Source organism: Acromyrmex echinatior, chromosome 3 (genome assembly GCF_024713525.1).
Source record: "Acromyrmex echinatior isolate Ae372 chromosome 3, ASM2471352v2, whole genome shotgun sequence".
Classification (NCBI taxonomy): Eukaryota; Metazoa; Arthropoda; class Insecta; order Hymenoptera; family Formicidae; genus Acromyrmex; species Acromyrmex echinatior.
Genome location: NC_141854.1, coordinates 730799 through 746125, shown reverse-complemented (window position 1 = coordinate 746125; position 15327 = coordinate 730799). Strand labels below are relative to the sequence as shown.

The 15327-nt window shown below is 38.2% G+C and overlaps 1 protein-coding gene and 1 long non-coding RNA gene across 2 annotated transcripts in view; both read left to right on the top strand.

Annotated features, from left to right (window-relative positions):
* Nucleotides 1–4535: 4535 nt before the first annotated feature.
* LOC147910079 (uncharacterized) lies at nucleotides 4536–5163 on the top strand. The gene has a single exon (XM_087404599.1). It carries the CDS (start codon nucleotides 4798–4800, stop codon nucleotides 5161–5163), a length of 366 nt encoding a protein of 121 aa, XP_087260725.1. The 5' UTR covers nucleotides 4536–4797.
* A 6589-nt stretch (nucleotides 5164–11752) lies between these two features.
* LOC147910078 (uncharacterized) overlaps nucleotides 11753–15327 on the top strand; it is a 111718-nt gene continuing 108143 nt past the window's right edge. Inside the window, exon 1 of the long non-coding RNA XR_015544534.1 lies at nucleotides 11753–13258. This is a non-coding gene — a long non-coding RNA (uncharacterized LOC147910078). The remainder of the gene's footprint in view (nucleotides 13259–15327) is intronic.

Below are 15327 nucleotides of genomic sequence, written 5' to 3'. Positions count from 1 at the left end.
ATCTAAATTCATATCGTCGTAAAGATAAAAATCAGAATTTAAAAAAAGTTTCACATTAGTGAGATTACACACGTCGAATTGCGAACCATTTTGCGACGGTACGTTTCTTTTTCCGATTTGAAGCGCAAAAATTACGTATCGCGGTATTTCCAATTGCGATGTTGTTTTAACAGCCCACGAATGCTTCGTTGAGCTTTGAAGCAGAAGAAATTCGTACAGATCCCACGACCGGAAACACATGCTGAGATATCGTCCACCTTCCAACGTTCGCAAAAGTGATAATTTATTGACATCGTTTAGCACTACATGTAGCATTTTCCATTGTATCTTCGATAGCGTGATTTTAGGTTCCGCCGATTCGTGCGCCACAACGCAATTGTTATCGTTACGCGCACGTATCAGGATAAGTTCGTGTCGCACGTTTGTAATCCTTGCAAAATCCTAGGAGTGTGTTGAGCGGTACGCAAAAGTTGAAATCATCGGACAGCGTTGTGTGAAATAAGTGCATTGTGCCGTCCCATCCTGCATTTTCTAACGTTATACTCTTGCTAATGGTTAACGATATGAAATTTTTGATCATACTGGTAATACTAACGTTTCTACATCTATCGATTTCCACACCGTCTAATTCGTACCGAATCTCATCGAACATGAACGCGACGCAATTATTCGATAGTTTTGGAGGCTGTTATTCGGATGTGCTTCCATCTCGTTTTTTCGTTGAAAATTTTCCCTCCACGTAGAGAAAACTCTCGCACGGTAACGTGTATAGATCTTGGTGTTGTATAGGTATTCGTATTTCATCGGTGTATCCGAATGTGATGTTAGCGTATGGGTTGTAAGTGTGAGTCTCGATCTTAACGATACGGTCGTCGAAGATGGGTTCACCTCCTACATGTAGAATATCGCGATTCATTTCTCGACGACGAATCCCAGAGATCATAGAAATGCGACGTTCGCAGCGTTCAATTTGTCCTCCGTTCCTCTCTGCTTTCCTCCAACGTATCGTTCTGTGAGCAATGATAATTGCGACGTCTGCGGTACGATTGTCGTCGTAGATGTATTCTTACAATCGTGCGACTCGTTCAGAACGAGCATCTTTCGTTCGTGAGCATATTTTTTATCGTCTACGGGGTATATGAAGTCGAATCGATATCGCTTCTTCACGAAGATTTATCAATTGTCTGTTTTGATCCACTATACGTATCGTTATATCGGTAACGTTTCTCGCGACGACTGGGAGATAAATGACGTGTGTAGGAGTATCAGACAATTTATATCCAGGTGGAACGTTCATCGCAAATTCGTATATCGTATGCGCTGGTTTATCGTTGTTGTACGCACCCGAAGTAATGTTGCATTCTATACGAATTACAGTTACATTCATAATGTTTACAGGTTTGTCAGACGCGTACTTGTTGTATTACGCGAGAGTTTGAATAACCTAATAACGAACCGATGTTATTCGGTTTCGTAAAATTTATTCGGTACGCACATTTGATCTCGCTTGTCATAGTATTCTCATTGGCTCGAAGAATCAGTATCTCTTCTGTACGAGTACTATCGTTGCCATCGTCGTCGTCGAATATTCATCGTCATCATTATCTTTATCGTTAGGCGTTCGTCGTTGCATGTGACGAATAGCAACTCTCAGATACTTGTTTATAGCACTCAATTCGTACGATCCTTCGGGAATCGTTATCACTTTATCGTCGGTATCGAAGTAGAAGTTATTATTTGTGGAAGTAACATTCGGTATCGCGTTGTACGTTTCGAAATTCGTAAGATTCGTATTCATCATTACTTAAATCCAACTCAGGGAAGTAACTCGCTATGAGGATACTGGTTGTTCTAGTTAACATGAGAATCAACGACATGATGTAATCGAAGGTAAACGCTCAACTGAGATGACTCACACAACGCATTATTAGATATATTTTTTCCTCCAATCTATTTCTCGAAGAAATCGTAGACACAACTGACCACAAATACTCTGATCGTTTGATAAGAGTGATGATTATACGTTACGTTGTTTCCGAGATAATATTCGAGTCGTTCCCTTGACTAAAGGTCTAAGATTGCCAAACCATCGAAGTAAATTATTTCCCTTTTTCGCATAAGCAACCCAGTGTGTACCCGCATTTTCCGAATTATCGAGATTTACGATACCGCTTTCATTACGATGTGATTTCGTCGGTAACGTGTCACGCATAAACACTCTGAAGAATGGTAAACGCAAACGATGCGCCGCACGGCTCAACTGTTCGTTCGTTGTGACACCGGAGAGCGGTATTTTAAGAGTCTCTAACGTTTCCTTCCATCATGTTTTTTTTTACCTTTTGCCTTTCTTTTCCTCACGTTACCACCGCTACCACGTTTGTAGGGCGCTAGATACAGTCCGCGACCTTCCGTCTGACGTCGATCGCTTACAGCTCTCGCCACGTTCGCCGCTCCACCGATCAAAGATCCGAGCGCACCTAACATTGGTAAAATCGGTAGGAAACCTCCGCGTTTCGTTACCGGAAGTAGTCTCTTCCTTTTCGTTTTTTTCTCTTCATATCCATCCCTAATTTCGTTTTTGCTTTCATGGCTGCCCATACAGTGGTTGCGGCAGTTTTCTCACCAAACGTCGAATCACTCGCTGTTATACATTCGCGTGCTCTTTCGGCGAGAACTCGATCAGCAATGTGACGATCGGCGAGATCGTTGCATCGCGAATAGGCGATATCATGTTCGCGATTTATACCTCGATCACCACGCGCTAGTCTTTTCGTGAGACGCGTACCGGGTCCACAAAATTGATAACCAGGTATATGTACTTCAAACGGAAGCACGTTTATTGTCCTGTCAAGTAAGCCTGCTCTATACGCAAGAATCATTCCCTATTCCACGCTATCTTATTTTATACGACATATGTCGCAATTTTTGATAAGTGGTGGCGGACCGTCTATGTGTGTTCGTTGCCACGAACGATTGTAATGCTCTATACACGGACGATAGCGTTGCACTTCAGGATCCGTTTTTAAATGTTCGGATAATCGATTCCACAGTAGCTCCACGTAATTCTCAAATTCCTGTAGAAGAACAATCTTCGATATGTATTGCAATTGTTCGGCGGTAAAATCGAAAATCCGACGTTTATCCGTTAGTAAGAAAAACATTTTTTTTGCGATAACAACAACAACGATGACTGCTCTTTACAGTAAAACTGTGCGAATCGAGTGCCTGCTCGGAGATATAAATAGTGTCGAAAAACTCGCTCTGGTTACATCGCGTATGCGTTACACAAGTAGATGCGATTCGTACGACAATCACGAGCGATAGGAGTGTCGAATCTCGACCGCAAGACGCGACTCATATCCGATGAAACGGTTGGAGAAATTCGTAGACACGGCCCTTTGCTACCGAATACATTTCGTTGCATCGTCTGCTGTCCAACTGTCCAACTGTGATAAAACAAACGCTTTAAGTTTGATAGAAAATCCACATGGTATATGTTTCGAAAACGTGTATTCGAAATCTCTCTTTCAACCGAAATATCGATATTTGAAAGAACTACTCGAATCGATAAATGGTATCGGCTACCACGCATTTTCCAACAATCGTGACGTCATACCACCGAAGGAGGCACTTCCCAATTCAATATTCGTATTCGATGATGTGGCTTGTGATAATCAGAATACTATTAGAGAATATTTTTCTATGGGTCGACACACGAACATTGATTGTTTTTATCTCTGTCAGACATATGCATAAATACCGAAACATTTGATACGCGATAATGCAAATTTTTTGATAATATTCAAACAAGACGGTACTAATTTAAGACACATTTATAACGATCATGTGAACACTGATATGTCGTATGAGAATTTTTGCACTTTGTGCCATTTATGTTGGCAACACAAATACGGTTTTGTGGTAATAGACAAAGATAGCGCATTACGCAAAAGTAGATACAGACGAGGATTCAACGATTTCGCTGTAGTGTAAAAAATTATCTGTAAAAAAAGTACTTCTTTGACGTTACGATAAGATGGTCAGAACGAAAAGTATCTCTGAACGGGAGAAAACAGCGAAACTGACACGCGCGTCGATTCGTAAGAAACACCGAGCATTGAAGACTGGCATAATGGAGAATGAGATCGTTCTGGAGAAACAATTAAAACCTATTATCGATCCGTTGAAACAAATTGCTAGAAACACTGTACGTGGAGGTAAACCATTTGACATTAAGTTTATGGAGAGTAAGCAAAAGAATAAACGTGAGTACAACGATGATGAGAATGACGATGATGATGATGATGATGACGATGACGATGACGATGACGATGACGATGACGATGACGATGACGATGACGATGACGATGACGATGACGATGACGATGACGATGACGATGACGATGACGATGACGATGACGATGACGATGATGCAATTCCAACACAAATTACTCCCCAGCGTTTTCCATGGAACAAACAAATAAAAAAGAAACGATCAAACGTTATGCCTGATTCGTCTATAATTTATTCGACACAATAGAATCACAACAACAACAACAACAACAACAACAACAACAGGTAACTCCTTTTAACTTGCGGGACGAAGAAGTTTTTAAAATCGGTGATTATTTATCGCTCGAAACGTCTGTCAGACAGGTGTTGAACACACCTCAAGGTCATCAGAGATTGCAAAGTCAGTTAGGACCGTTAGGACAAATATACGTAAATACTCTTTTAACTGGTAATGCAAAAAACGAAATCGATCTTGTCTACGGTGTTTATTTTGATGAAAATGGTATGATGTTAGGTAATAAAAAATTTGACGTAGATACGAACGACACTATAATCATAGATGGAGTGAGGTACAAAGGTACACCAGGTCTATACGAGCTGATCTTCAAGAAGATTCCAAACGACGCTATCTACACAGAGAATGATAAACAAACGTACAAACATATATTATTGATGACGAATGCTCACAGACGTGACAATAACGCCAGAATGCCTATTAAGAATAACAAGGGACACAAATACAAAAACATTATCGCTCCGCTCTTAGTTACTCATCATAAAACCAGTGGCACGAGTATTGGTTCAGGTATAAAGACAAATATACCATCCGCTGCGAAATTGACCGACAATGAAACAGATTACGTTTATTGAAACGATCCCAACGAGTTGGTGGATCGTCTTCGATTGCTCGATGCTTCTCGTCGAGCAGATAATAATGCTCACGACAACGAAATATTGTCAATAATCGAAGAACTTCGCGAAGCTGGATTAATTATAAATTATAATAAATTGTTGTGACGAAAAGTGCGACAGTAGTCAGGCTCGCGCGAACTCGATATGATGTCTGTGAATAAATTTGGTATGTCTATGAGAGGAAACGAAATCGAAAAGTCGCGATCGTCGATAGAATCTTTACGAAATTACATACACGATAATGGGCTTTGTCTAAATCCGGATCATTACGACGCGAAGGAGCGAAAAATAGAACACGTAGCCGCGCCGGAATTCGACACCGATGTGGTAAACAAAAGCTACGTTGAACGTACGCTTCGAGATATGCGAAACGAGATCGAGGAATCATTAAAACGATAAGGAGAGATGCACAGGAAGTGCATAGCGATGTGGAGAAGATGCGAGGAAAACGTGGAAAAGAGTGTGACGAGGATGTCACACTCTAACGAGATTCAGTATTTAAATCAAGATGTAACTGTACGAATAAAAAATGTAGTGACCAATGAGACATTGGAGAAATCGTTTAAAACGATAGGGAGAGATACGATCGTGCGCGCGCTTCAGGATACGCAGAAAGATATCTCGAACGATGTGGAAAAAGTGCGAAACAACGTGGAGGAAGTCTCGAAAAGTGTAAACGCGCTATCGACGAAAGTGTCTAACGAGATTCAACGCGGTGTAACTGACCTGAGTCAACGAATGAATAACATAATGACGAAAGAGACGTTAAAGAGATCGTTTAAAACGACAAGGAGAGATATGATCATGGCGCTTCAGAAAGTGTCTAACAATATTCAAATGCTGCATCATGTAAATGATCTACGTCGACAATATCGACGAAAATGTGTAACGAGAACGAGATTCGGCATCTGAATCGAGGTGTCTAGGTATTTAAATACATTCACAGTTGTCGAATAGGAAGGTTTAAAAGATACGCGCAAAGCTCGTTTCCTGTCGTAACAGAGAGAGAGAGATGAGAGTCGAGAAACGAAAACTCGTGAATGAACTCCACGCGCCCGCGCGAAGAAATTTTCCACATCGTCGCATCGTAGTGCACGATCGCGATGATTTATGGCAAGCCGACGTAGTCGAGATGCGTCCTTATGCGCGCTTCAACAAAGATTACAATTATCGATGTTTTGAGTAAATACGCATGGGCTCTACCACTCAAAAACAAGAACGGAAGCGACGTAGCCGCAGCGTTATCTAAAATATTTCGCAAGGACGAACGATACCCACGAAACCTGCAGATAGATCAAGGAAAGGAATTTTACAATACTATCGTGCAGAAAAAAATTGTGAAGAGATACAACATAAATTATTATTCGACGTATTCGGTGATGAAAGCGTCGGTAGTGGAACGATTCAACCGTACACTCAAGAATAACATGTGGAAAACATTCACGTTAAACGGCTCGTACAAATGGATCGACGAGCTATCGCGTCTATTGTCAGATTATAATCATCGTAAACATCGAACTATGCGGGATGCTACCGATAGACGTAACATCCGTCGTTGCAAAACGACTCTTATCGACGGTATACAGTCGAGTAAAAATTGCCGCTCCAACGAGATTCAAGATAGGCAATCCAGTACGTATTAGTAAATTCAAGACAATTTTTGAAAAGGATAACACACCTAATTGGTCCACCGAGATTTTCTACATCGTTAAAACACAACGTACGAATCCTGTAATGTATCTACTGAAAAATTATCAAGAGAAGCCGATAGCTGGTGGATTCTACGAACACGAATTACAGCGAGTCTCTAACCCTGACGTTTATCTCTGGAAAAAATACTACGCAAACGAGAAAACGAAGTGTACGTGAAATGGTTAGGAATGGACAGTTCACATAATTCTTGGATAGATAAAACGAATGTATTATAACTTTCTTTATTTATTACAATAAAAAAAAATTACAGCACACACATTACAGAGGTATTTTATAATGTCCCCAAGGTAGAGAGCGACCGATTTGGATACGACATACCGCTTATCATCGTACGGACTAAGAGCGAGCTTCAATTCAGACACTATGTAAACCTCGTGCAATGTCGATCGTATGCACGACTCGACTGTATCGTTACATCGTTCAAACATCGCGCATAACCATCGAAAGTGATCGTTTTCGCGACTACATTTTTCTTGATACCCTTTATTCTCTTCATATCGCTCTTTCCGACCACTCTCAATGCGTACATCTTCGCTCTGAGTCCTATGAATTCCGTCATAATCGCACCATCGTTTTCGTCTTTCATTAAACCGGGTATTTTATTATTAACGCGTGGAATATCATACGCATTTTTCTCAGGATAATCACTCATGTCGAATCTCGCTTGATGTTCTCGTATACATTCTCACACTCCAGAAGATAAATCAAGCTGTCCGTATCCGTGTACATAATCTTATATTTATCGCGATACACCGATATCATGTATTCATAGTGAAATTCATATAGACGCAACTTAGATATTTCGAGACTGCACATACCTACGTATCGGTTTATTTAATTTTACCTCGAGTTTGCGCAATTCGAGAGCGATTAGATTTTCAGAAAAAATACTTCTACTGTGAAAATTCGATTTCGCTATCATCGCTTCCGTACCGTATCTCCCATCCCAACACGTTACAAGTCGAACGTCAACATGATCGCGTACGTTCTCCATCGTTTTTCCAAATATCGCATTATTCATCAATTTGTAAAGATTCTTCTCAAATTCGCGAGTATTCTAAATCTCGTATTAAGTTCGATATATCCGCGAAGCCATGGGGATTGTGCGAATTGTAATATTCGATGAATTTTTCGTACGTGTAGTCCATGCCGAATACATTGTTGTAAATTGCGATAGTGCACGACATAGCGCTCCTTATTGTAAAGAGTTAAAAAGTTGATCAGTAGTTTGTCATTCCGTTTTCCGGGAGGCCGTTCGCGAGTGGGGCAGAACGGAAGGTCTGCATGAGCGTCATGAACGCTTTGCGGATACGCAAGATCGACTTCTAGAATATAACCGACAACGGAGTCTGACGATACAGATATTACGTCAAAGCGCTCGATGTCGTCGACCCATTGAAATTCTCATACGGTAAGGATTCGGACATCGCCCAACCGTACAGATTATTCACATCGAAGTACATGAGGTACGTCGAAGATTTCGAAGGATCGTACGAAGATGCGTTGTACTTATTATTAGCTTGCGCGTATCTATGCGAACATTGACTTAAACCACCGCATGTACCACGTTCCACAAACATCACTATGTCGATGTCGGTGAGTAATTCGAATCGAATACCAGTATATTTCAACATAGCGTCCCACCCCTCGTATATCCCGGTAAAGTGTAATAATACGTCGGATCCAATTCATAACTCTCAATACACGTATCACGAAAATTTTCGAAAACATCTGCTAATAAAAGCACATCTGTCTTGAGATATAAATCACTGTAATCGCCGAGAGTCTCTATGCAAAAACGTTGCCAAATGTTTATCGCGTGTTGATAATCGTCATCGGAAACGGTCTCGTCGGTCAACGAACTGTAAAACAACTCACGCGATGGTAAACTAGTCTCGTCTAGCTTATCAACGCTGTCGATGTACTTGTACGGAAACACTCCTTTCCGCATAAGCAAATCGAAATCCTCAGCGTCAAGATTGAAAAATTCCGATCGCATGATTTTCAATTTACTCTTGTCGAGATATGATACCAATTTTTCGAGACTAGTATTGAGAAATTGGAACGAATCCACAAAACGCACTTTCACACAGTCCATTCCCCACTTAAAGTTTACTGTATTCCCGACATGTTTCGTAAACGATATATAATTTTCCTTCATTATAGGTAACACGTCAACTCTACCCGCAAAACTATTAGCAATATCTTTTATGATAAAATGTGCGTCGTAACCTGCCAAATTATGAAAGAATACAGGAATAACGTATGTATCCCGATAATGTAAATTACAACGTAAATGTACAGGACCTCTGTAACGTCCGGTTATGTGACAGTGATCGCGTACGCGCAAATCTCCTTCCTCAAATGATCTTTCGCAGATATGACAGTGAGTCGCGTTTCGAAATTTTTCCCACTCGACGTTTGATGTAAATTCCGCCATAGTCACGTTCTTGTCGAACATCGTTTTCGCACGATGCGCCAAATCGTATAATTCCTTGACAAACCACGACACACAATTCTTGCCGCGATAAGATTTGTATATCGATACAGTGTTATCTATACTCCGCCACTAACCACCCCCGTTTTTCGAGTTCCTTCACATAAATGACCGCCTCGCTTTCTCCATTGACAGCTTCAGCGATCAGACGCTGCGCCATACGATATGGTACCACCCCGTCGTTCCATCGCAATCCGTGATGATGTGTCATCAGCCATGAGGCGTGCGACTGATCAGCTTTCGTCAGGAAACGCCATGGCATCGGGCACGTAAAGATGTAATGTGTCATCTCGCTTCCATTCCTCAAAACTGCTACGTCCTTCACAACGAATCGCTTACCCACAACAAATCCTTAACAAAAAAAAACCTTACACATAATACACATATTTTGTAAAAAAATAAACAAAAGAGATAAGAACTATGCCTTGCAAATCGACGAATATCGGCACCATAACGTCGAGATATGTCGCCACGAACGATTAAACCAAACTAATGTGATAATCGTGCGGTGCGTCTCTCTTTTATCATGTCCTGCGGAGAATGTGTGTGCTCTCTCGGTGTGAAGGAACAATCGTATGTAAAAGTGAGATAACTATGTAGTACGTGATAAAATAGGATATGCGTAAGTAGATATAATATGTGATTATCGTATGCGGAACGTCTCTTCCTCTCCCCTATAGTTTTTTATAAAATGTTTTTCTTTTCTTTCGTTAGTGATGGTACTTTCCTCAAATCGTCAGCTACACAATCCAAAAGATTCACCATTTGCTGCTTACGATCTCTAGGGGAAGATGTCAAAAATTGTGTTCTCAATTTTGCATATTTCCACCAAGGGGATGCTGGAGTGTCCTGTTTTATCATTAAATTTTAAAAGCACCTTTCTCATAACTGTGTTTATGGACTGAAAAATCCTTCTCTACAATTAAAGTATCGACAACAACGCAAAGCGCCAGCTACATTTGAATACGAAAAACGAAAAAAAATTAAAGACTTACAGTTTTGTTATCGGCTTCTGTAGTCAACACATCACAATATGTGTTGCATATAAGAGTTTCAGATCTTGCACGTTCATGAAAAGTAGCTAGCGTATTGTAGAAAACCTAAACGAACAATCCCATGCTTTTAAAAACGCGGTAGGAGTTTTAGTTTAAGAGAAAGGTGCATCCAAAAATTTCGTTTGTATATTACAAGTGAAATTGACGTGAAGCCATGAAACTGAGCAGTATTTTAGTTCCGCGATATTCCGACAGCGGCGCTGTCATGAAAAGTGCGTCGCTGAACCATAGAAATGATCTGAATTATCGACCTACTCAGGCCCATATCAATCAAAACGTGCCCTAGTCAAAGTTTTTTCTTTTGAGAGGAAAAATAATAAAATAAATATGATATTACTTATTTCAATTTTGTTGAAATAATTTCTTCCTAAACAAGAAACATACCATATTATTTACATATAAATACAAATGAAGATAATTATTTTAATTATACTGTTCTGTCTTTTACATACATTTTATTTAGTAAATTATTGATGCATATATATAAAATAACATATACATATATATATATATGTATGTATATGTATGTATGTGTATATATATGTGTATATATATATATATATCTATATATAATATATATGCATATATAATAGCATACATACATACGCGTGTGCGTATGTATGCGTGTGCGCGCGCGCGCATGTGTGTGCGTGTACATATATACAACACATGTTTAAACTTTATTTACTGAGTTATTTACACATGCATATATCAAGGTTCGGAACGTGATGTGTTTCGGTTGAGCTTTCTTTCTGCTCGGATGTCGGAACGACAAGCGGCAATCTCGTAACAGACGTAGCATATAAATGAAATTTTCGAATACACTTTGTTCTTATACTAAAGCTCGTAACTCGTTTCTGCAAGCATAGTATTGTTCTTTGAGGTTTTCTGTAAATCGCCAGCTACTTATGCAAAGTCTGAAATTATTGTATACAGCACATTTTTGACTCAGATGTCGAGTCTTAGTAAGAAGCGCTATTCCTCCTATCGGTCGCGCGCAAACGAAGTAGTATTGCTATTCAACTATAGAAATGGATTGAACCATTGTAAATAAATCAGCAATATATTATCAGCCGGAAACGCCATAATAATATATTTTTGTATATATAGAAATATATATCAAGATCGTTGTTTAGAGAAGGAATCATGCGTTCTTGATGTATCGATGATGATGCCAGAATCGATAGAAATCACATTCTTGAATTGCAGAACGAATTATTGAAACAGAAGTACGACAGAGTGAGACAGAGAAAAAACAAAAAAGGATAGAAACTCCGATTGTAATCGGTGAGACTTCGCATGCCGAGCTGGGCTCGTCGAACAAAACAGCGAGTCTATCCTTCAGAGTCTCTCTCTCTCTCTCTCTCTCTCTCTCTCTCTCTCCTCTCCTCTCCTCTCCTCTCCTCTCTTCTCCTCTCCTCTCCTCTCCTCTCCTCCCCCCCCATCTCTCTACGGTCGCTTGTTTCTAGCGACCGAAAATGCTTTCTGGAAAATTTCGGCCGCTCAATGTGTATAATTAAGAGGAGAAGGAACATTATAGATAAAATATAAGTTTTAATAAATTATGCTAATCCTATATCCCTCCAATTTATGTATAATAGCAAAAATAATTTCAAAACACGAATTTACGGGATATTTCTATGATTTCCATGAGCCTTATATACCACGTTCATAGAAAAGATTTGCAAGACCTCGGCGTGGTCTCACGCGTAAGATGCGAGATCTGAATGTTAGAGATCTCATGATCAATTCCTTTTTTCTTTTTTCTAATTTTTTTTTTTAAATAAGTGATTGAAGACATTGTTAACAAACATATATTACAGGCTAAATATATTTTTATTTAATTATTGAAATTATATGTGTATTTCTAAACGTTTTAATTTACCTTTAGAAAAAATCCAAAAAAAAATTATGTTTCTATAATAATGTAACGTCGATCAGTACTTTCTGTGAAATGTTTTTTTTATAATTATCATCCGAAAGAAAATTCTAATAATCAATCAAATCGCAAAAGTGCGATTAATATAATTATAAGGATGATTAATATAATTATAAGGATGATGTCAATATAATTTTATAATTAACAAATCAACAAGCCTTTATACATATATGCCTTTATATGCAACATACAAATAATTTTTATTTATCTATTAAAGTGATTCGGTATTCTTCCTATAGTTATTGGAATACATATTAAATTTTGGGTCGACTTTTGAGGCATCGCCTTCTTTCCCCCCGCCGCCTCCGCTCAATGCTCGACGGCTGAGCTGCACCGGATCGAGCGCGGATGTGTATTTCAGGAGCGTTGCACTAAGAAATATGCTCCGTATCTTCTAGCAAATTATCAATCCTTTACTTTCCTTAGTCTTCTGTGATGTCTTCTTTATTCAACATGCCTTCTTTATTCACATGTTGAATAAAGAAGACATCACAGAGTTATTGAAGTTGAATCATTCCAGTTTAAAATTACGCATTTCGTTCTGTATCGATTCTTATTAGTCTTAAATTGATATTATCAGTATTCTATATTAAAAGATATTACATTTTGTGGCACATAAGCGTGGTCAGTAGCTCTTTGAAAGAAAACCGAATGTATCAATGTAATGTATAAAAATAATAAAGTAAATATTTCAAAAGTACATTTCCGTAATATTTAGTAAAATGTATATACTTATTAATATGATGTTCAATCACTATTATTAAGAAAATAACAATTATGTAAGAAGGAAAATATTTTTATAATAATTTTCATGCTAAAATATTGTCATGATAATTTTCATGTTGGAAGGTATGATAGCAGCATGTTTCTTATACTGTGACGCTCCTGAGATGCATGTCCGCACGCGATCCAGCGGTTCAGCCGTCGACTGTTGAGCGGTTGTAAAGGAAAATAGGCAGCACCTCAGAAATTGGCTCGAAATGTGTAACTAGTTCTGAGCACACTAAAGTACACATATAATTTCTATAATTTTATAAAAATATATTTGGAGTAATATGTTGTCATTAATAACGTTATTTGTTTAAAAAAAAAGTTAAGAAAAAAAGGAAAAAGCAGGATTGAACATAGGATCCTCAACATTCTGATCTCGCACCTATCGCCCGAGATCACGCTGAGTTTTTACAAACCGCCTCTATGAACGTGGTACATAAAATACACGGAAAATCGTAAACTATATCTCGTTAACTATCACGTTTTGAAATCATTTTTGCTATTATATATTAATGAGAAAGGTATATGATTAACTATTTCACTAATATCATGTGAGATTCGTGGTAAAGAAATCGAGCCAAACATAAACAATATGTTCCAGGCTGTTAATTATGGCACGCGCCATCGTAACTTAAATCGTAGGGCAAAGGATTAATATAATTTAATAAAAATTAAGTATTGTCTAGAATGTCTCTTTCCTCCTTATGATACACGCCAAGCGGTCGAGATCGTCGAGAAAATATTTTCGGTCGCTAGAAACAAGCGACCACAGAGAGAAGGACAGAGACAGATGACTCATTGTTTTGCTAGCGGGCCCAGTTCGGCGTGTCCGCGCGGAGACTCACCGATTACAATCGGAGCTTCTATCCGTTTGTTTTTTCTCTGTCTCGCTCTATCGAAATAACAAAAATTGAAAGAATTTTAAATCACGAACACGGTTGCCAGTTCTCCGTTTTTTTTTGACAGACTTCGGTTTCTTGGACTAATATTCAATACTCCAGCAGATGTGAAAATCTCCAATTTTTGTCGAATTAAAATTCTTTCATTTTCTTTTATTAAATTATATTAATCATATATCTTTCTCATTAACGTAGCAAAAATGCAAATGCAAAAATGATTTCAAAACGTAAACATTGATGAGATATACAATAGTTTACGACTTTCCATACACTATATGTATCGCGTTCGTCGAGGTGATCTGCAAGAACGCGTGGTCTCGGGCGTTGGGTGCAAGATCAGAATATTGAAGATCTTAGGTTCGATTCTGCTTTTTCCTTTTTAATTTTTATTTAATAAATACATTTATTTATTAAATTTTATTAATAAACATATTACTCCAAATATATTTTTATAAAATTATAGAAATTATATACGTATACTTCAATGTGCTCGAAATTAGTTGCGCATTTCGAGCCGATTTCTGAAATGCTGCCTATTTTTCCTTCACAATCGCTCGACGCTTGACGGTCGAACCGCTCACGCGTGGACGTGTATCTCAAAAGTGTCATAGTATAAGAAACATGCTGCGACCATACCTTCCAGCAAATGTCATGAAAATATTTTCTTCCTACATAATATTGTATTTTCTTAATAATGGTGATTGAACATCATATTAATAACTTAATGCATTTTACTAAATGTAATGTACTTTTAAAATATTACTTTATTATTTTTATGATACATTCAGTTTCAAAGAGTTACTGATCACGTTTTTATGCCACAGAATGTAATATAAAATTTTACTTTACCGCATCATACATCTGGTCATCTATTTGTACTTTTTTTTAGTGGAATAAACCTGGAGAATACATTTAAATGACGTATCAATAATAGAACCTCAAAGATAATAGAGAGTCTTTTTACAATAACGTGAATTTAGATATGGTGAACGCCTTTTCTTAATTAGTCGCTAAGGAAAAGATAATGTGATCATGATATCGCAAGGTATCTTTTTTCTTAGAGTGATAATACACAATTTTTGTATATGTATGANTATTANATATATATATATATATATATAATATAATATTAATATATATATATTTCATAATTATCATTTTGCGTAGCCCTTTTGTGTGGAAAACAACCATTATACGATCAACAGCTTTTTAACCAGATGACCCCGTTCCCAGTATCATTGCCGCCAA

Coding starts and splice junctions, on each gene's coding strand:
- LOC147910079 (XM_087404599.1), top strand. CDS start 4,798: ATGATGTTAGGTAATAAAAAATTTGACGTAGATACGAACGACACTATA.